The sequence below is a fragment of the Dunckerocampus dactyliophorus genome, chromosome 7, assembly GCF_027744805.1.
Source record: "Dunckerocampus dactyliophorus isolate RoL2022-P2 chromosome 7, RoL_Ddac_1.1, whole genome shotgun sequence".
Lineage (NCBI taxonomy): Eukaryota > Metazoa > Chordata > Actinopteri > Syngnathiformes > Syngnathidae > Dunckerocampus > Dunckerocampus dactyliophorus.
This window is the reverse complement of record NC_072825.1, coordinates 10,846,642-10,869,603: the sequence shown is the minus strand read 5'-3', so window position 1 is coordinate 10,869,603 and position 22,962 is coordinate 10,846,642. Positions and strand designations below refer to the sequence as shown.

At 39.9% G+C, this 22,962-nt stretch overlaps 1 protein-coding gene across 4 annotated transcripts in view; it reads left to right on the top strand.

Moving 5' to 3' along the window:
• LOC129185227 (intermembrane lipid transfer protein VPS13B-like) overlaps nt 1-22,962 on the top strand; it is a 319,375-nt gene that overhangs the window by 200,086 nt on the left and 96,327 nt on the right. For all 4 annotated transcript variants that reach the window (XR_008572043.1, XM_054782025.1, XM_054782024.1 and 1 more), the window contains exons 33-34: nt 2,216-2,342; nt 2,953-3,096. Coding sequence is in view for 3 of the 4 variants with exons in the window: in XM_054782025.1 (XP_054638000.1) it covers nt 2,216-2,342; nt 2,953-3,096 (271 nt within the window). In the remaining variant the exon portion in view is untranslated. The remainder of the gene's footprint in view (nt 1-2,215; nt 2,343-2,952; nt 3,097-22,962) is intronic.

Here is a 22,962-nt window from a genome sequence, read left to right as displayed (position 1 = left end):
CCTTTATTTGACCTTCAAAATATTTTTTTAACATTATTAAAGCCCTCTAGACATGAACTAGCACCCCCACGGCTAGACAGGAAGTGACGTAGTGGGTTTAGAGTTGAGTTTTAGCACGTCGTGGATTACTGCAATAACAGTAGCCCATGTTTTTGTTAGGGATTATTGTTCTTGTTGTATGATAATTCAGACCTGAAATAAAAGCCTTTTGTTCAGGCGATCCAGTCTGGCCTTTGTCCATCTCACCGAACATTACAGGAATATTACTGACTCCTAGTGACCAGTGTAGAATACTACATATCATTCACAGCGTGTGTCTTCTGAATGAATGCCTTTATATATGTATTTTTGTTCATTCAGCCATTTTTATGCTTGACAATGGTGTATTTTTGTTTGCAGTACATCCACACTAAGGTGTACAGAGACGCGCACACAGCTCAATATCAGAGGCCTCCCATATATTACTAGTAAACTGAGCCCCATGCCTTTTTGCCTCTCTGGTGAATGATAGCACCTGTCCACTGCAATGAGACACTCATTGTTTCAATCCCTGTCTGAGGGGAGATTATCCAACACCAATTGCCCTCATAGATCATTTCACCTCTGAATTAAAGCTCTTTCAAACTCTCTATTCAGAGAAATGTGTCAGAAAATAATAGCTTGAGGGCAGCGGTAATGCACATTTGTGTCGTAGGAGTGAATATGATAGTGGGTCTGGCTGAGTACTGTACGCCAGCCCACTTAGAAACAGGCCTTTTTATAATCCCAGCCAACTGTAAATATCGTACAGCATGATTGTGTTTTAATAGCAGCAGATGTGGCAATTAACACCACCTTATAAAGCTGGCTTGTATATTTGTTTTACTGCTAACAAATGTTCCCACAAATATGACTTGATTGTGGGAATTGACTATAGTGAAATGTAGAAAACTGATGTTAGAAGGCCTCAGCTTGATCTTGTGTATATAGTTAAGGGGGGGTTCCAATTTGGGACTTGTCAAATAACGTCTCACTGTGTCTCTAAGCCTCTTCCAGCTAAAATGTGCTGGGTCTGGAATTTAAATGTCTTATTTATGGAAATATTTCACAAGTCCAGCTACAATAGGGAAAAAAAAATCAATGGTGAGCTCAATTGTTAATGATATGCCAGTGCAAGTGTATTAAATGTCTTTGGTTGACAACTTAAAGGGGTAGTTTGGATTTTTTGACATGAAGTTGGATGACATCCCCATCAGCAGTGTACTACAGCAAGAGTGACTTACCACCCCAATTCGTCCCGTGAGTCCAGTTCTGGTCGGAGATCCGTGACGAGGAACGTAGTTCCACTTAGTTGCTGTGGCCATTTACGTATAGAGTTTGGCTTCTCAAAACAATATGCGTTCAAAAGAGTAATACATTCGCGTCACAAAAATACCTTCTCAAAAAAAAAATCACACCTCACAAAACCCTTGGCGTTATATTTTTCTCCCGCCGCATCCCTGCACACTGTCACCTGTGTATTCATGTGTATGTGATGAAGACGCTTGCGGTAATCCCGCTCTTCTTTCACGACGGAGCGCCGCGGCCATCTTGTTTACGTATGCGTTCCACAGCAGAAGAAGATGCGAGCGTCATGTGTTACGTCAGTGTACTCAAAGCAGGAAGAGGCGGCATATACTGTACAGTACTACTTGCAGTACTTTTGAATGTTGGTACACTCGCTGTAACTGGCTCCGTAAAGTCTCTTTAATGGGTTTGTGTTATAAAATGTTTCTAAATACACCAACACAATCTAATGAGGGACAATAAACTCTGCTTTTACTAAGCTAATGATTATAATAACTTTTGAGTGACATGAAAAAGTGTGAGATATTGTGCTTTTAGTTTGGAAAGGCCATACTGAGCGCTCTTTTCTTTTCAAGTTTTCACGTTCTTCTTGTCATCCGAAAAGTATTTTTAAAAATGTCAGTGGAGCGGCTCACAGCAATCTCTCACCACAAGTTACATATAGGTATATATATTATAAAGTTATAAATCAATGTATAAATATATTGTTTAATGAATGCCTTTCTGACATTGTCACAAAAAACTTCCTTGATAAAATTGGATTGCTTTGAATGATGCAGATTTACTTGATCTCAGTGTCTGTTGCTATGCAATGAAAAAACTGTGTTAAAAAGCTTAAGATACGGGTGTTTCGCCATATTATTCAACACTGTTGTATGTATTTGTTTAGTATAAGGAGACACCAGGAGCGGCGGGCCATCCTGACACCCATTGTGACTGACTTCTCGGTCCGCGTAACTGCTGCCCCCGCTATCATCTTCAGCAAGAATCTGTCCACTGATACTGGACAAGCAGAGGTCAGTGCACTCAGCACGCCATGAAAGCGTCAGTTTATTATTCTCAGTAATGCAATGAATTAGAAGTTAGATTATCTATATTGTAGAATTTTATTGTGTGTATTTTGACTTTGACTGGTTCTTGACATGTTAACTTTTGCCTGTTAGCATACAGAAAATGGCTCATTAGAAACCTCACAACCATTACACCATGTAATGGAGGATTTTGACCCACAGAGTTCACCCCTCTGCTTATACAGCTGATGTTTTCTGGCACAGCTTCCTGCCACTTTGATGCCTACTCCTATGCTAGCATGCCACTCCACAATACATAACAGTACACTGACCTGGCCAAACACACACCTGTAAAATATGATACCCAATGTACATTACAGGTCCCACTGATAATGCCACTTGTTTATGTACTATATTTTATATTTACATTACTGTATATTTGATATCAGAATAAAACATTGGCATGGCAGACATTTACAGATGCTGGAGACAGAGTGGAAAGAGTTTAAAAATATTTATCAGACTGTGTTTATAAAATACGTAGAAGAAAGATGATGCATGAAGTTTTTGATGAACCTGCATTTTATTTCCTATTTGTGCTATTGTTCCTGTGCAGGACTTAGTGGTGTGTGGCCACTCTCTGGAAGTTAATGTGACTAGCAGTCTGGATTTCTACCTTAGCATTGTTCAGGTGCACCTCCTTCATCAGCTTCTGAAAGACAACATGGTGGTCATGGACACTCCTGGGCAAGGCACTGAGGTACACATCAGTCATGAGAACATTTGCTCTGTTGTTGCATTTTCCCATCTTAACTACCATTTTTATTACAGTGTATCTTCTCAAGGGACAATACCATAGACATGAAATTTGGATATATTTCAGAGTAATCATCTTAAAGCGAAAGGTGGTAGCAGAACTCCAAACCCAAGAGGATTAAGGCAGTGCTAGTTAATAGGGATGTCACGAGGCACTCAGTTCATGAGACGAGATGATACATGAGATAGGGTGTACGGGACGAGATTTTGACATTATTTTTAAGAAAAGTACAATGAAAAAATATATGACAATATATTGCAATCTACTAATTTAATTTAGACTACATTACACTATTCTGCACTGTGTGCGTATATTAGTGGCCCCGCCTCCACCCACTGTGTATTCTAGCGGCCCACCGAGGCAAAGAGACTGTATGAATGACAAAGGGGCTCACTCCGTTCATGCCGTTGTTCTATGGAACACTCGTGCCATGGTGTTGAAACCAATGTACAGAGTGAATTATCTTCCTGCCTGTTTGGAGGCAGGAGACGAGGAAAACAGACACGCATGAGCATGGTAATATACTGAAGCTGGTAAAATGATCCAGTTCATTTTCATTTATTGTGTGATTAATTTATTTATTATCTTTCCAGACCTAGTGCTCATGGGACAGTTTTTTTTTTTTTTCTGAACGACAAATCTTGCCACATTTTAATCTTGCGAGATCTTTTGACACAAGATCTTGTGACACTCCTACTAGTGAAGAATTGTGGTAATCTTATTATCTATTATTATATACTTTGGCCACAGTTTGGACATCACTGTGAGGTGTGCTCACTTGTATTGCCAGCTGTTTAGAAAATAATGGCTGAGTGTTTACTTATTTTCAAATGACAGTCAGTCTATACTACTTTACAAGCTGTGCACAGACTACTAAGTTATATCCTAGTTTCATTTCTATAGTGTTGTTTAATAAAATGATTGCTGAAGCACGTAGAGAATACTCACTTTAGTGAGATACTGTATGTAAATTTAGAGATGCTGCTGCATGCCTACTTACCATGTACTAGTTTCTGGCCGTTTAGTTCAAAATTCTGTCTTGGATGTTTTCTTTATACTGTATAATACCCCTTAACTAGCGCCTCCACCGGGGAGGATACAACACATTTAAATATTTACTCAGCACACAGTGGTTCTCTAATGTGCCTAGTTTACTGCGCTGTGCTCAGCTGCAGCTTTCAGGGCCTTTCCTATTGTTTACAGGACAGGGAGCTCCCAGGCGCCGTTTGCCCCATCTGACCGCTCAATAAAACTTGCTAATGGAACACAATATAAAAATATTTACCAGCTGTGGTGAGGATGGGAGTCACAGCGAAGAGAAATGGACAAGGGAAGAGAGCAAATGAGGCAATAAATTAAAAGAAGCGAGTGGACAGTGAGTAATTCTCCTTCTCCACCTGTAGTTCTCTCTCTTTTAAGTAGCGTGAAGCCACTGAAAGATACCTTAAGTGACTTGGGCTTCTTTTGCCTTCAAAGGCATATACAGTATGTAACAAAGTATGGGATGAACAACGTATTAAAGGTATACAATAGATCTCCGCTTTTCGCATGAGTAACATTCTGGGACCACCAGCGAATGGTGAAAATCCACAAATAATTGAGACGCCCATAAAATGTTTATTTTTGACACTTGTCTCTCTCCTCCCCCTCAAAACCCTCGCGCTAGCTTGATGTTGGGATCAACACATGCAATAAGTGAGGCAGTGAGAATTATTACATTAGTTTCAGCTCCAGAATCCTCCCTCGTCTCTCTTCAATATGCCTCACACACTTACTGTATTAAATGCATTATATGTATAAAAGGTATACATACTCACCACTAATGAATAATAATGTAAGATGATCGATGGACTGAGTCACGGTGTAGGAGTTATATATTAGTTTCACTTTTGCATCTCACAACAATTACGGCATGTTCAATGATCACTGAACAAAGTGCGAAATCTCAACGCTTGGCGAAAAAATTGTTATCAGTGAAGCATAAATAATGTACATAAACATGTAAAAATGGTGGGCTTTTTTTAAAAGGTGGTACATGTATATAATATGTATTTACAAATTATATACAAATGAGAAAACATTTTTAAAAGCCTATTATTGTAAAAGCCTATTATTGTAAAATATTGTTGACAGCAAAAGGCGGCAAATTTGCTGGGCCATGAATGCAGAATTTGTACATTCAGTCCTATGGAGGTGCTAACAGAAGGTGCTAACTTGTCATTTGCTCTTGATTTGGTCTAGTGACCTTCATATTTAACTGGTAAGGATTCTTGGCTTGATTTTGACAAAAGGGCATCGAATGGTTGAAAGAACGTTCGTCCAGGTTCAAGGCAAGATGGGAAATACTCTAGAATGTCTACTACTAATAGAGTTATCTATTCCTAACCAGGCTTCTAAACTAAATTTTAGACTGTTTTGATATGATTTCAATTAACTTTTTTTTGTGTGACAACTACGCAAAGCAGCATTTTTTCAGTGTTCGCTAACTTGATGCCAATGCATGTGTTCGGAAAGTGCAACATAGTTAATTGTGTTTTAAATTCAGTTCAGCGTTTCAGTTTTTTGCTTTGGCTCTTTAACTCTGTACAGCTGCAGAGCAGTTACTTGCAATAAATATAGCCTGGCCATTTATTTGGTCACTTTGTTTAAACTAACTGTACCTTCATCCTTCTGTTGGTCTTTTGTTGACTACCTTTGTTGGGGTGCTTGGCTCAGGCCCTGTATTGCCCCAACATGGTGTGGTCAGTCATCAGAAGCCCTTTGTGCAAACTGCAGGGCCCTCTAGTGGTGTATTTCATGACAGCAAATCAAGGGCTGGGTCTTCTCGCTCCCACTCTGCTGTGCCAAAAATCTGTCCACCCGATGCTAATGCAAACAATAGTATCGGTAGTATGTGCTCTGACATTGTTTGCCGTTGGAATTTGCTAGAAGAAAGTTTTTGATGTTTTCTGAATAGAACAAAAGAGATGCTTACCCCCTTAACAAACAAGTCATAAATATCAAATGTCCTTCTATTTGCCAGTTTCATGGATGTAAGACATTGCATTTGGAACCGTTCCCTTTTCCATGGTTTTATATTTAGTATTTGACAAGTTTGTCCGTATTTCATGTGTACATTCTGTTCACATGATCTTCTTAACATTCATTTAATGCTCCTTCTTGCATTTGAGAAAAGCTTAAAAAGCATCACTGCTCTCAGTCAACCGTTTAAATTAAACACTGCCCCCTACTTCTTTTTTCTTTTTCTTTGATTTCCCAATTATTTTAAGAACATGCTGTTTGACTTTAACAGATTCCGCAGAATCCCGCGCACTGATTTCGAACAGTTCCCATCACCCCTCACAGCTGTGTTTTATTGTCTGGGTTAATGAATTTGTTTTGTAGAGGCTTTTGGGTTCCCCGGCAGTGGTGAGGCGAGGCAAGCATGTGGGCAGTGTGTGTACGCCTTGTGTGGGACTTCACTCCTTTTTATTCATTGAGCTGTGTGTGTAAGAAGAATAATATATTGTCATAGACTGTGATTTTCCCATCTTCCATGATATACTATTGTGCAATGTGGTCATTTGTCAACAGTTTTTGTTGCTTACCCCACGTAAAAATAATAGAATGACCCATAGTTGACAACATAACCTCTTGCATTATAGAATAAAACAAAGTGTGAGGAACCGTAGCTAATACTGAGCAGGGTTCCCCTAGGATTTTTGTTGTGGTGGTGGGCTGCATAAGAGGGCATAATGCTGCTGCTGTGTCGTGCCACTGCTGTGTGTGCAATTTAAAAAAAATGACAAATAGCAATTTACTTATTCAGCTTTTCTTCAACGACTAGCAGAACATTAATCGAGAACGTTGCAGAACTGTTAAATTAATGGCAAAGTTGCTGACAGCACTGCCAACATTGAAATTGCACTTTATTTACAAAGCACATCTCCACTCAGTGTGCTCGTTTGTCATTAAATACAGGTGTCATGTTTGAATAGAACACTTATAAAAATACTAAGAGGTGAAGCAAACAAGTTAGGTAGATGCAGCCAGCCAGGCATGTAAACAGAAGTGCCAGAAAGTAGAACGAGATTGAAACGTGAGCGATCGCACATGCCGGCATAGGTAGGCTAAGCATGTGACAAGCTGTAGTCATTTGAATACACGTTTTAAGGGCTATTGTTCATTCTCCCGATTATAAGAAACAAAGTGAAAGTCACCACAAGACATGTCATGTATCTGCTCACGTGCGCAAGTTCCAGCAAGGCAGACAGGCGATTCCGGTGCATGCTTATCAAAATAAAGCGCAGTGAAACATTTTGATGATATTTTAAATCATTCTCAAATTAATTGTGGTCAATATATGCGTAAATAATAAGCTATATATGTATTTATGTATCATATATATATACATTCATTCAATATATTACTCAAAATTGTCTTCAAGTTAAAAAAAACAACTAAATTTTAAGGTGTGGCGGCTTTTATTTTGTAGTGGAGCGCCGCCACGATCAATTTCATGTAGCGGAAACCCTGCTGAGACATATTAATATCCCAGTGATGGATAGTGCAACGCATCTGTCTATTAACTTCAATCAAGCTGCATATACTTTGATTGTGATTTAAGTTGTTTCTCTAGCTGCAAGACTGAAATGGCCAGACCTTTATGCATATGCACTGCATAGGCTTCGGACGAACTCATTAACTGTCGGGCCGATCGTTTTCACGCTCTCTACATTGTTGTTGCTGGAGGAATGGCCCCATTAGCTGGTTGATGTTAATCAAGATGAAGTGAAGCTGGGTTAAGATCAGGCAGCTTTCAGCAGCAGGAGATGATTCAGTGAAGCAGCTATGAATAGATGACAGAGAAGCTTCTTGGACTTTGGCAGTGTAACAACACAGAAATGTCTGTCCTCACTCGCACACACATGCAAATCCATTCACATAGTCCCAACATTCTCTGCATGCTTACATGGGAACTGCCTGCTATCTACTACTTTGGGGACCAGTCCTGTAGTGCTGCTGAGGCGTGCATGTATATATTTGGTGTGTCTGATCTTCTATGATGCTGTTTATACTACTGAGAGAAGTTTGTGGGATATATTTACACTCACTGGCTGGACACACCATTAAGCACACCTGCATAATCCAGCCATACATTATTTTTTATACTGCTTGTCCACATTAGGGTGAGCTGAAGCCTACCCCAGTTAACTTTGGTTATGGTTTAGTTTAGGTCGAACGTCCTTACCAAAATTACATTAAGGACATGTTTACACTTGGACCATTCAACATGTTTGGGCGAGAGTCGCCAGTGAATCACAGGGTGCAAATAGACAAGCAACTAGGGGTGTGCATTGCCTAGTAGCTGGCGATTCGATTCGATTTAGCTATACCCTGATACTTAAGTGCAAGACGATTATTAAGATTTTTTAAAATATATGATTCTGTAAACAACTAATTAGTAAACAAGTACACATTCAAAAGCAAATTTGTATGAGATATTTTATTTGAAATGTCAGAAGCATAACTGCAACAGCAACTGTATCTAACAAGTTGTAGACTGTTGTAGACTTTAAGAAAATAAAATGCAATCCATTTTCAAACCGGCTGAAATGTATTTGAAGGACACACCTGTGATGTCTGGAAACATGTGCACGGAGGTTTGTGGTGTTTTCACAGTATTTGATTTTAGCAGTAGCAGTACTTTATTAATCCCACAGCAGGGAAATTCACTTGTTACAGCAGCAAGCAAGATACACAAGTAAAGAATGCATAGTGACATAGTGAATACAAAATGGTTCAGGTGTTGTAGAGCCTGTATCTGCATCTGCAATATCTGCATTGGCCGCACTACTTAAGTTTGTGGGGTGCACGTGTGGCGCACGACAGGAGTCTGCAAGTACAACGTACGAAAAAATTTACATTTTGCCCAAACCTGACACCAGCAAAACGTGCGAAAGAAACACGTTGGCTATACGGACGACGCACAAAGACGTACGAAGTGTGTAAGTTTGTCTTGCAACCTGAAAAAACGTAAGCGCCCGTAGATTTTGTTTGACAAGAACCTCTGTGGCCGGTCTGCGGCTTGAAAATCGTCATGTCACACACGCACCGTTTGTGTGTTTTTTGCGTTGTTTTGCACGTAGATTGTTCGTAGGAGCCCACACAACCATTTGTGACCTAACATTGACTGCAGATAAGCTACACGTGTAGGATGTACTGTGAAATGGACTCACTAGTTCATGGTTGTTGGAGGCGGGCAAAGTCTGGCAAAATCTAGTGCTACACCCATCCTCAATTATGACATTATCCAAAAATGTTGACGAAAATGCAGCTATTCATAGGACAATATATTAGCTTTAGAGTTGGTTTCCTTTAGTGCATGTAATGTACTGATTGCCTGTCTGTCTCAAATTTAGCCATCACCTTGCTGACAGTACCCAATATTTATTTTTTATTTTTTCCCACACAATAGATCAATTTATTTTTTTTTTTTACATCGTGTAAATCCATATTGAGCATTATAGTTTCTAATACATACATTTAATACTTGATGCAGTTATTGTATTGTATCTGATTTGACTGTGCAGGTACTAATGAAGTCAGTTGAGTGTTGAGTATACATCTTCCCCACATCTCCTTTGCCCATCACTTGTCCATCAACTGACACTCACCGAATCCCTCTTGTGTGCCACCTCGAAATCTCCTCATCATCATCATCACCATCTCTGGCAGTTGCCGAAAGTTTTCAAAAGATTCAGTGTCAGATACTAGTGCAGATAAGGATTTGCGCTTGTTCCTTTTGAGGTTTTGCTCAAACACGGATGCAGCCGAGGTCAGCCATGTGCTTGTACCACAGTGGAAGGGGGAAAATACCCTCTGGTGCAGGGGAAGTCCCGCACGGCTTCATCCTCCACCTCATCCTGGGATGATTACACGCATGGGAAACAGAGTTTTAGACTTCCTTCATCATTCACATGCGCGTGCACACGTATGTCAGTGCGCACACCAAGGCTATACACATGCAGGTTCAGTAAACTCTGAATTGCAGTATGTAACTTGCAAGTCTTAGTCTCTTGTGTACTTAACGATTTATACATTTGTCATTAACTACTACAGTGTATGCTTCATTTTCTCTCATTTTATGTTGTGTACTGAAATTGGCACAGTTTGTGTTAGCTAAGCAGCTGAGATTGTATGCAGAGGATTTTGTGCTAAATCTCTGTGTGCGTGACTGTGTTTAAAGTGTTTGTGCACAGGCTGTACTCACGCAAAGCTGCACTATTACCACACTTAATTATAAAGCAGAGTGCATTGCCAGCCAACACGAACTGCGGTGAGAACTGGATTTACAGTAGACACGAACACATTGGTCGGTAGCTGCTTTGGTTTGTCAGTGGGTTTGAGAAATAGTTTGACTTTGTATGGAGGAGCCATTGCTTCTTTGAGGCTTCTTTTTTGTGCACATCATCCACACAACCACACATAAATAGTATGTTTGAACAGAGACGAGGACTTTTATTGTTGTGTCATGTTTTAAAGTATTTGGCTGTATAAGCCAGCTCTCCATTATTCGGTTGTTTTTGACAAAAAAGCCATCCAGATGTTCCCTCAGATGTAGGGCATCCATTGTTGCTACAGTATGTACAAGTACGTTTCCTTCTTTGTCCCCGAATGTACTGCTAGAAGATGTTACACTGTCAAAGCTTGGAAGCCCAGTTTTTCTTAAACTATCAATTTCTCTTTCTTGTCACAATGTCAGCTAAATATCAGAAGCACATTCCATTCGATTTTGACCTGAATCTGGATCCTTTTCTCTGGACAGTATGTTTCAAGTGAGCTGTCTCATGGACTGCTGCACCTTGTGATGAGTGTTTCATATTGTCTCTGAGAGGTAAAATATCTCACTCCAAGACAGTGATGTGTCACAGCAGCTTTGTGTGGCCAACACAAATAATGAAAAAGTAAGAGCGCAGTCAGTAAGTGAGTGCAGGAAGCCTGAGCACAGGCTGACAGAGAATGCAGCAGAAAACAAGAATCAGGAAAGCTGAAGCTGATGTTTGCTTTGATTCCTGCCTCTTTCTAAAGGGTTTTCTGTAAATATGGGAGCTGACGTTCCTCAGAGGTGTGCTCTTAACCAGTCAACCTGGCCATTAATGCTCTCCGAGGGCTAGATACCTTTTCCCATCCTGCTTAGCTGTATTTTCATTTGCCCTGTTGCTCCTGAGTATAATAATAAATAATCCTCCCTATACAGCCATCTCCTCTTCCATTTTGGCAGCCTTGCATCTGTTTAGTAAGTGCTGTTGTCTCATCCCATCTTTACACAGTTTCTTAACCAGGGTTCATCTCCCTGCCCTTCTTTTGTTATGAAACTAAATATTTTCCCCCTTTTTTCATCTCTCACTGACCCTCCTGTTTGAATCAACTGCTAATTGACAGCCAGTAATAACAAGTCACCTTGCCTGTTCGGTCTCTGCACCCAAACTCACCGACTTCTCAAAGCATAAATGTGGCTTAAATTGGCCCCTTAGAAACTCAATCTATTTGAGATCAGTAGCAGCTGAATTCGCTCACCCCTCCATCGGGTTTGGCAAAATTGGCGTGAAAACTCCAGATTAAATCATGAAGGTCGGAATTCTGTTAGAGCAGGGAGACAAACAGCGTCTTTTAGGACAGACATTGGGCCCCCGCGGTCAACTATGAGATCGGGTGTCGACTCAGGTGAACAGAGTCAGGAGTGCCCTCTGTGCCTGCCTGCAAAGGAAACAGGGTCAGAGACCCAGGGGACCAGTAAAACCAGGGCACACCGGGCCAACTAGTGCAGACGCATATGTACACATATCGTGGTAGACGTTTTCTTTTTTAAGGGGGTGAAAAAAGGGAAAGGATATCTTTCTCACCTGTAAAAGCAAGATATCACCTACAAAAACAGGGGGTGGTGAGTATTGAGTTCTCTTTGGATTACGGAGTGAAAGTTTTTGTGGATTTGCATATGGATAAGATTGTATTTGATTGTACCACTGTATTTGGTTGGTCTCTCTTAAATAGAGTAGCACTTTTGTCAAAAGTTAGATAATTATTGGAAACATCCATGATCCATGAAAAAGTCCTGCTCTACTGGATTTCAATAGACATTTTGCTTCATAATGTCTGTTCATATAAATTCTTTGAAATCCTCAAGCAAATATGTAAACATATTTTACTCTCTCTACACTCTTTTGAGCAAAGATGAGCTGAGCCAAGTTAGTACTGTGGAGTCGAAAAGTGTATATAACTAAGTGTATACAACTAAGCATTAACAGTAGATGACACATGATGAATAGCCATTGATGTGACATATAGACATTTTTTTGTTATTAACTCCTTCTAAAAAGTGCAGTCCAGAGTAATTTAAGACCATGGTTCTCAACTGGTTTGGCTGCGGGGCCCACCATCACCCTTCAGTGACAGGCGGTGACCCAAATTGCAGACATTTTTTTACATAAACTTCTCAAATATCATATTTATTTAATAAATAACATGTATTTAAATTTTGCAATGGTTATGTGTCTGCCTAGACCGGGCACTAACTTTTGAAAGTGTTGCAAGCACTATATCCCACCCTCTTCCTGCTCTGAGCATATAAGCTGCGCCCCAGGTAACACACACATTGCAGGAATAAAGCACTGTCGGTGTAATTTTGAGCCAGTTGCAGCTGCTAAGTCCCTTTAATGAAAATGCATTCAAGTACAGTTTGAATTGAACGTTTTTATCCACAAATTCTAAAATAATTTTAAAAAGTGTGTGTAAAGGTTTTCAGTACATGTTATATCTGGGGACTTGAATCAGAGCATTTGCACATGGACCTCGATAAGAAGGGAAACAAGAAGTTAAAAATCAAGTGAGTCCAGTTACTCTGATTGAATGCTCAGTAGGTAAGTTTAATAATAATAGCAGGACCATTTGTTGCAGACCACCCTTCTGCCGGCGCCTGTAGATTGAATTGGATATTAAACAGTACCGTCATACTGGAGCCTTCATTGTGGGCAGAATTCCCGTATGTGAGTTTATGCTTTGTGTCGCTTTATGTGGCGTAGCTTGCGAATAGCACAGATGCGAAGTGCGTTCACGGACATAAGGTCATTACACTTTTTTTTTTTTTTTTGGCAAAGACCCTGCTTTCCACCGAGAATTACTGATTTAAGATACCTGTTGGTTCCTCTCTGCTTGAACTTTGCTTGTCAGTTCAGCCAGGATATCACGATATCTGAAACTCATGTTTTGCTTTCTTATTTTGCTTTAACTTTGTGGTGTATCTATTCCCCATAGGGGAAAAAAGCTCCCCACTCTTGCAGATGAGGGGACAGTGGGGGTCTTACATAAGTGTCCTTTCAAAAGCATACAAGAAGCACATCTAACCAGTTTTGTCTCTCAGACCTGGGAACATATCCAGACTGAAATAAACAACAGTTACTACTTCAGTCTTCTATCTTCACCTCTGGACATAAACAGCCAGCCTGGACTTAAGTTCTCTTACTTCCACTTGAATATGCTCTTGGCAGTTATTGGGCTTTGTGGAGACACATGCACATTGCACTTGTGTCTGTGTGCTTCCCGAGCCACATTCCTAAGCAAACCACCTGCTGCACATCTTCACTCCTGTGAACAGTCCCATCTTACATCAGGTTGCTGCTGTTTTCCGTGCTGACACAGACATGTCTGTCTGGCAGCATCAGCAGGAATTTTAGAAGAACATTTCATGACCTAATCAAAAGCATCCCTAGTTTTTGAAGTCTCTCAAGCCTTTGCCTTTGTGAACCACAAGCCCACTCTGAAGACAGTAGAGTTTGAAGTTGTTTGTTTGTTGAAAAGATGATGCCAAAGCTAATGATGTTAAGTTAAAAGCATTACTGAATCTTTGAATGACTGATCTTAAGAACCAGTATTGTAACCTAAGAATGTGTCTTTGGATTTCTGTTGCATTGTCACTCTTTGCTTTAAGCCTCTAAATATAAACTGAGATCAAATGAAATAAATATTTAATTGAATCAGGATGTCTTTAAATATGTCCTTTCCCAGTACACAGCAGATTTTTAATGTCCACATCTAATTTTCTCTCAGTAGCCTGCCCACAGACACAATGAGCCTACCTCATTCAGGGACTCGCATGTGTAAACACTGCAGCCTGAATATTAGATTAGAGCATTAACCCCACAAAATTCTCCCAAACTAAATAGTGACAGTGACAACTAATGAGAGCCAGTTGTTCTCAATTTTTTTTTTTTTTTTCAAATAGGCAGGAAAGGAAGACAAAGTACTAAAAGTCACGATGATGACTGTACTTCTCTGGGGGCACGAATGACACCATCAGACTGGAGGGTTTGTGTTTCTCATTCACTCATTTCTAATTGCCATTACCATTACCATTCTCCACATTAGGGGTCTCATTTATAAAGGTATGCGTACGCACAAAAGACGAAAATAGCGTGCACACAAGCATTCAGATGTATAAAAGCGTGCGTAGGCACACCTGCACGCAATCTTCCTTTTATAAATCACACTTCACCTGGAAATGTGCGACCCAGAGACCTCATGAATGAAATTAAATTGATCAACGGCACTTCACTGTGAATCACCACAGCGAGTGAAAAAAGGTCGTCTGGAGAGTTGTCTCCAAGCCGCGTCTACATAATCTAAACCGCTTGCCTGTTTACGACTTCCAATCATATATTGACTTGTGTTCACCTTACTGCAAGTTTTGAGGTCAGATTGTAAAGCTCACAACCATTCGTACGTACGTACGTCCTAAAAAAACACAAGAAACGCGCAGAGGGTGTGCTTGTGACGAATTTGTGACGTGCTGAATTTTGAGTCGTAGACTGGCCGCAGACCGGCCACAGAAGTTCTTTGTCATGTCAAATAAAGTCTATGAGCGCTAACGTTTTTTTCAGGTTGCAAGACAAACTTGCGCAGTTCATAAGACTGTGCATCGTCTGTACGGCCAACCTGTGTCTTTTGTACTTTTTGCTCGTGACAGGTTTGGGCAAAATGTCCATTTTTTTTGTATGTTGCACTTGCAGACTCCTATGTGTGTCGTGGGCCCCCTGTGTGCACCCCACATATGTAATTAGTACAGCCAACACACGTTCAGATATTTTGTACATCCTCCATGCGTGCCAAGCTCTTATTCCTTCATGGTCACCACAACTACGTTCTCCACAAACAAACAAAACTCAGCTATTTGGGGAACGCCAAAAATCGCACGGCCAAAAAATTGACCGAGGCTTAACAAGTTGACTGTCGAAGCTAGTGCTGCTCGTGCTGTAGCTAGTGCTCTACACACACTGACGTCACGTTGTTAGGTCGTAAATGTGTGCTGCACTACACTTGTACTATCACGTATTTATGAAGTATTACTGACATAGACACAGTAAGGTGTTTTCTGCGGAAAAAAAATTTAGGAGAATAAAATGAAGAATCATTGTTTTGACCAAAAATCCGGAAATCTTCTGGGTTGCGAATACTGAATCACAAATATGTCGGGATCCACTGTACTGTATTGTGTTTGTTATGCACAGTGGAAATATTTTGATCAGGACTCAAGCAATTTATTTCATCCTAGACCTTATACAGGATTTGAAGAGAGAGTCATTTTTCAATTCTTACATCATGATTGTCAAACCATCAACCACTTTTCCACTCTGTTTTCACTACAGTTGTACAGTTAATGAAGAATAGAAATCTGGCGTTTGCAATCACTTTCTCCACAGACTAATGCAATTACTTTCATCCTACACAGTTATTGTGTCTTATACGGGTTAATTCTGTCACATCCAGCTGTTGGATTTTATTTGTTGATCTGAATTAGGTCTTTGGTTTAGATTGGTTGGGGATTGCTGAAGCAATAAATCTCCCCTTGAGCTCTAAGGGTGGTGTCTGTCAGAGCTATTAAATCATTCCTTGCTCAAGATTAGGAGTGGGGCATAGTGGGTTTGGCTTGCGTCTCTGTGGATCCAGAGTCACACTCAGTCAACCTGCTTTAGGCTGCTTACTGTCATTAGTCTGGATTTAGCTTCGTTTTCTTCAGCAACAGAAATATGAGTTCTAATGTGGCAACATATGTCTAAGTGAACTGATACTGCACAAAGGCACAGGGCAGAACCAGGTTTTGAAGTTTAAACAATTATAAAACCAAGATTTTGGCTGCTGTTTGTCCCAACACCAGGTTTTTGTTGAGTAGCTTACTGTCCTCCATTTGGACTACATTAAATTTCAATTTTGCCAATGTTTCTTTTCATCATCCAGGCTTTTTAGTTCTTTGTTTTTGAGCCAGTGCTTTCCCAGATGAACAAGAGCATGATGTTCATTGATTTTCTTTTGTTTACTATTTAATTTTTCGACGTAAGTACCACATTTAGCAGACACCCTTATCAAACTGGGTTCTTTCCTGTCTTGACGTCTCCTCCACTTGATGGAAAATTTTCCATCTGACCCACTGCTTTAGGAATGTCCACATGCATACATTATACTGTCATTAAGATCCTTCTTTTAGTATGTGCATTTAGTGTGCCATGACGAGAATTTGCCAGTTTTTGACATGGCTAGTACTCAATATTTTCCTAAAGTTCAGACGGTGCTCCTCTGTGGCCTGGGAAAATGAATGAAAAGTGTAGCGTGTAGTGTTGTCCCTCATACTCCTAAGAGACATGTCATTAAATCCCCGAAGGAGTAAAACCACCCACCAGCATTTTTGAGCACAGGGAGCTTGTTAAAATGGCCCCTCTTGGCGCCCTTAGCTTTGGAGTATGCCATGTTTAAAGTACAGTTGACAGTCACTCTGAAGCACTCAGCATCCATTTCCAAGCTCCAAGGTCATGACCTTTCAGCGCTTCTTTGTTGTGGTTCAGTTAAAGTGCATTGCAGGTTGCCTTTGTTAGTTAAAACAAAGTTGCATCTATTAAAAAAAGTCTGCCCCTTTGATGCCTTTCTTGCTTGTGGCTAAGGCATACAGAGAGAGGTGACTTCACATTATAAATGTCTTCCCCCCACTGTTTTCCACAAGAAAATGAATGGATGAATTAGCGTCTTTTTGGCATTTTGGCATTTCAAAAAGTATTATTGTTGTTATTTTTTATTAAGATGGGGGTCTTGCTATTGATTTTTTTTCTGTGCAACATACAAAAGAACAGAGGCTTGCGCTCGGCTTTATGCTTCTGGTAAACAATAGTGGGTAGCACAACAGGCGGTCGAACTTGTAAACTCTGATATAGTCAAGATAAAGTAGTTAATTCCCATGCAGACGTCCTACAAGCAAGTAGCTCAACAGTATTGTGCCGTCACAAAGATTTAGTAATATGACTTCCCATGTTTTTAATGGAAATTCTACTGGAGTCACCAGAGAACATGAAGAAAACTGTCAAACATTGTTTCAACAAGAAGTAATAAAAAGGAAGCCCAACATTCTTTGACTAATGTAATATTACAGTGGCTTTTATTTAAATTATGCAACTATGAAAAGAACAGATTTTATGGTTTTAAAGCAGAAAGGAACTATGACAAATAAAAACAATATTAATGTAGTGATGCTTTTAGATCATAGATAGGGAAATCATTGACTATATTTTCCTTTTTTGTGAACACCTTGAGTTGCTGCTAAGAACTTCCATTTACAAGGTTTTCTTTGAAATCTGATCATTTCCTTCTGGATCGATAAAATATCTATGGGTCCGGGAAGAAATGTACATGGGTCATTTTCCTGAAAGGGGTACCAAAAGTGTGACATAAATTAAAGACAATTTAAATATAAATAAACAAAAAGTAAAGATGCTATTTTCTAACCAATTTGCATATTAAAGTATCACTTGTTCTGTTTCGGTTCATGAAGAAAAACTTGCAAGAAAATATCACATTTTGATATATTCCATGGCAGCAGAGCACTGTTTACTGCAATCTCAATTGTAACATTTGCATTTTTAAAAATTCTAATTTATTTACTTATTATTTTTGATAAATGTTTGATGACCTGCACTTTGTATTGTAATTAAATGAGTTTAAGTCAAATGTTTTGAAAAAAGTATTTTTACATCTCTGTCTCAATTTTTCAGTGTGATGAACAAGCTCCTCACCATTTCTTTAGTTTTTCTGTGCATACACATAAACGGTAATACAAAAATTAATACTTTCAAAACTATACAACACACCGGTAATTAAGCTTCACCCACTAAATTTAAAGAGAAAAACAGATTTGTCCATACATAAGCCGCACCGATCTACAAGCCGCATGTTTTCACGTCGTGGCATGGGATATTTAGTACACAGAAAGATGTTACACACAAAGAGTAAACAAACAGTACCCCAACAGAAAGGTTGTGCTGTCAATTGCTGTCTTGATCCTTCTCTTTAAAAGACCAGACATCTTGTTGAATGAGCATGAGATGGAACATGGAATCTGGCCCAGCAAGGCGCACTGTGGTTGGACACACTCACTAAGTAGCCGATGTGCTGCCCCGTATGTCAGGGGAACCAGGGTAGAGAGCAGGTGGAGCTACATGGCCTGGCCCATCATGGTGCACTGTGGTCGGACACTCCCCGCGCGCCCCGGTGTGCCACCGTTGAGGTCGGTAGAACCAGGATGTAGAGTGGGTGGAACCACCTGGCGTGTCCCAGCAAGGTGCACTGAAGTTGGACACACTGTTCGAGGAGCCCTGGTGTGCCACCATGTTCTCATGCCAGAATAAAGGAAGCAAGTGTCTGTTCTTCAGACATTTGCTCAACATTACTGAGGACATACATACTGTACATCTACCTCTCACATGTGGTATTACAGTTTACTGCATGCACCTCCCGATACCTCTCCATGCTTTCTCCATGATGAGGGCGCTGCTCAGAAGCACACGCGATGTTGCGAGACCAGAACGTGACCGCATATTATCCGCATCACTATATAAGCTCCGGGGTTCAAAGCATGAGAAAAAATGTGAAAATCGGATCGTAATGCATATCAAGGACACGACACCATACCGTTCGTTATTGTGTGAATTTTGACGAAAAAGTTCAGTGCAGATGTCATCTTATTTGCATATCGTCTTCCTTGATTCAATTTTAGTCGCATCGTGCCCGGAGTACTCTGTTTACGTTAACGAGGGGTAACGTTTTGTAGGAGTTTGGTCAAAGTACATGTTTTGGATGCAGCAAAATGCGTTTGGTGCACGAGGAGGTGTGATACTTCGCAAATTACAGCAGCTGAATCTGAACTTCCACCGGTTTGTATTATTTCTTTCATTGTCCTTGTGACACACTTTTGCATGTCGCAAAATGCCGATGCACAAACGGTCTGAAATTTACATCAGATTGTGTTTTATACACAACAGACACAAAGTATTTAACACTGTTTCCCATGTTTATTCGATGTGTTTGTAGCATTTTTTCTATTTTTATAGCTTCAAATCACTCTGCCAGGAAATCAACCAAAGAAAATGAACTCTTCAAATTCTGCCAAGAAAGGTCAAATCCAGCCAGTAAGATGGTGACAGAATGTGTCTGGTCAAGGTGAAATTTGCTCTAGGTCATTTAACCAACTATTTGTGAGGGTGTATTTTTATCTTCTCAAATTATTTAAAATACACAGCAGATTAATTGTCATTGTCCCTTGAATGATTAAGGTAATATTGAGTCAAATCAATAAAACGAGTCACTGTATATTTGGCTTCAAAGTAGCCTCATGTGAAATAACAGTCACCTATATCACTTGCTAAATGTACTATATTCTTTTGAGACTATAAGGACTTTCCGACATCTTTTCTTATTGCGTGATCTCTCAACCTGAATTGCAACCTACTTTTGATTCATCTGGAAACACTCAAGTGCGTATGTGCTATTCAGATGTAAAGCAAATGTTGTCATATAACACTGTAAACGGGTGGCATTTGGATGATGTGACATTTGCTTCCGCTTATTAGCCTTATTCTAGCCAAGCAATTCCGAGTTACACTGACAGAAATTGGGGTCACACAGATGCGTACTGATATAATTGGCACCTGGGAGGCTCATGATTTCACACTTTGTGGATTATCCTCGGTTTTCCAGAGCGTTATGCCTAGAGACTCTGAGCAGCATGACATCATGACTGGCCAATAGATGTTGGGGGTTGCGTTATGTGTGTGTGCGTGTGTCATCACACATTCACGATCATGATCAACTCCAAGTCCAGTGAAAGATTACACCGGGATGTGGAAACTGTGTTTCAGTGAAGCTATTATATAATGTAATAGAAAGTAATGGTTGGAAAAGGGGATTTCAGCTGGGAGCAGGCATGTAGCTGCGGTGCATGTTTGCATCCAGAATCTATTGCCTTCTGTCAGTGAATAAATTGGTGTAATGTTAAAGTCTACAGACTTCAGAACCATATGTTATTAATACCTATTCCCCTTGTCTATGAGTAATCATAGAGGGTTATAACTCAGTCCAGAAATCTTAAAAGCCAACTGTGTACTTGGCATTTCTTAGCTTAAACCCTGTTATGGGGGATGTACTGATTGCATGCATTGATTCCAACTGCAACATGTGAACAACTGTGTGTTTTCTCATTGTTTCTTTTCCTCTACGCCCCCCGATAGTGTTCCCCATTATCCCATATTCCACTAAGCGCATCTAAATATAGAGCAAGAATTTGCTTAGGGGGCACTCTCTTTGTGGTGGTGGTTCAAGAGAAGATTGGGTATTTGCCATAATTGTAAATGCATGTGTATAGCCTAAGCTCACAAAGAGAGCAGTTTTTGGCAGTTTCTCCTGGCTCTCACTCTTTCCCAGCTGCCGCACAGCTTATTTGTCCCTTCCAACAATGGGCACTCATTGAGTGGACATTTTGACTGCACTGATACACTTTTCAAACACCTCCACCTCCACAGAAGTTTCACCTGTTTAACACAACACTCATGGAGATCAGCTCAGACTCATTTCCCTCTCAGTCCTTGGAAAATCTTACTTTGTGACAGAAAAAGAAATGCACACATCCTGTCCACATTAAGCTCAGGGAAAGAGAAGGATCTGGCAAGGCCCATCCTGTGAAAGCCGGGCCGAAGAGAACAGAACAGACAGGCAGGCGTGCCGCAGCGTTTTATATGGCTCTTGTTCTTAGCCTTTGATGACACTGTTTAGTTTAGGAAATATCTAATAAGTCAAGTATTCTGTCTAATGTGCTGCCAGTGGGTTTACTGTTTGCCCGGAGGTCTTGAAATACTATCTCTGACACAGCAATAATATACATTTAAAATTCCCATGCAGTGGGAGGGAGGGAGTGATGTAGAGAGTGTGAGGGGGCAGCTGAGAGTACAAGTTGTAATAGCTGCCATGTGCAGGTTCGATCAGATGCGTGTAGAATAGAATGGACCACACCTTAGTGCCACTGGGCTCTCTCTTTGCATGTCTTTCATTCATTCATTCAGCAACCTAATTTAATTTGTGAAAAAAGTATTTTTGTATGAGAGTAGCAAATATAAAGCGGCCGTGCGCCCGTTTTGCAGCAATCTGTATTTTGTGTGAAAGCTGTTTTTGACTTTGCTACACAGCATAAATATTATTTTGTCAGCGATTCTACGCTCAGGGTTTTAGTTCAAATTCAGAAGTCTATTATTTATTTGTGAATAATGGCAGATTTTTTATGTTGGTTACTCAGAATATTCTAAAGTTTGTTAATTTCATACATGCTGCTACTGGTGCACTTTACTTTCCTGCTGGTTCTATGCAATGGGAAATATGTTGGTAGATGTAACTTTCCAATTATTAAATGGAGGATAATGGAGGTAAATTAATCTGTTTCATTTTTTATTTATTTGTGGATTATTACAAATATGCTTTGTTTTAGTAGTGCACATTGAGTAAAAAAAAATTATATACTGCATATATAGAAAAAAATTATGCATCAAAAAATTGACAAACTATTGATCACAAAAGAAGATGCATCGAGATGTATCAATTATCGTTTTATCAGGGCTGAATTGTAATCGCATTGAATCGTGAGGTGGCCAGAGATTCACACCCCTACTAAACGTGTGTATACTATCTTGAATTAAGTTTTTAGTTGAGTCCAACATGTGCTGATACCTATCTAACAAAATTAAAGCAACACTGAGTCACATGAACAATGGACAAATATATAGACAAGTTTAAATGCTCATGAATAAAAAGGACTAAGCTGAGTGGGCCTAAAGTCTACTGCCATTACAGAAAGGGATAACAATGAGCATCAACTAAAAATACATGAGAGTATTTTCTTCTTTGCAAAGAGCTCCTTTGTGCTGATCCTTTACAATAAGACATAAACCAAATAGCTGAGTTGATTGAAACCATGGACCAATTGACCAATGAAAGGGGGCATCGCATAGCCACAAAAACATTAAAGGCATGCTCTGGGACCTTTTTTGTGGTCTTAAACATAATTTTGTAATTTTGAAATATTGGAAATATCTTTAAAGAAGGGCTTCACTCTAGTAAAATCCAATTGTTTTGTGCAGTGGCTGTGGTACCATGAATAAAGCAGCCCAAAATGGTAGACTTGGCTCCAGATGTCAGTTGAGTTGCAGCCATTGTGGCTATAAAAGGCTTTCAGCGACAGATGATACAGTGGGGAAATAATTATTTGATCCCCTGCTGATTTTGTGAGTTTTCCCCCTCGCAAAAATGTGGACAGTTCATATTTTTATGGTAGTTTTTTTTTAGCAGAAAAAGACAGCATACCAACGACAAAAAAAATCCAGAAAAATAAATCTTATGAATTTATTTGTACTTGACTGAGTGAAATAGACCGTGTGCCCATGAAGCACACAGATTGCCACTTTCTAAACTGCA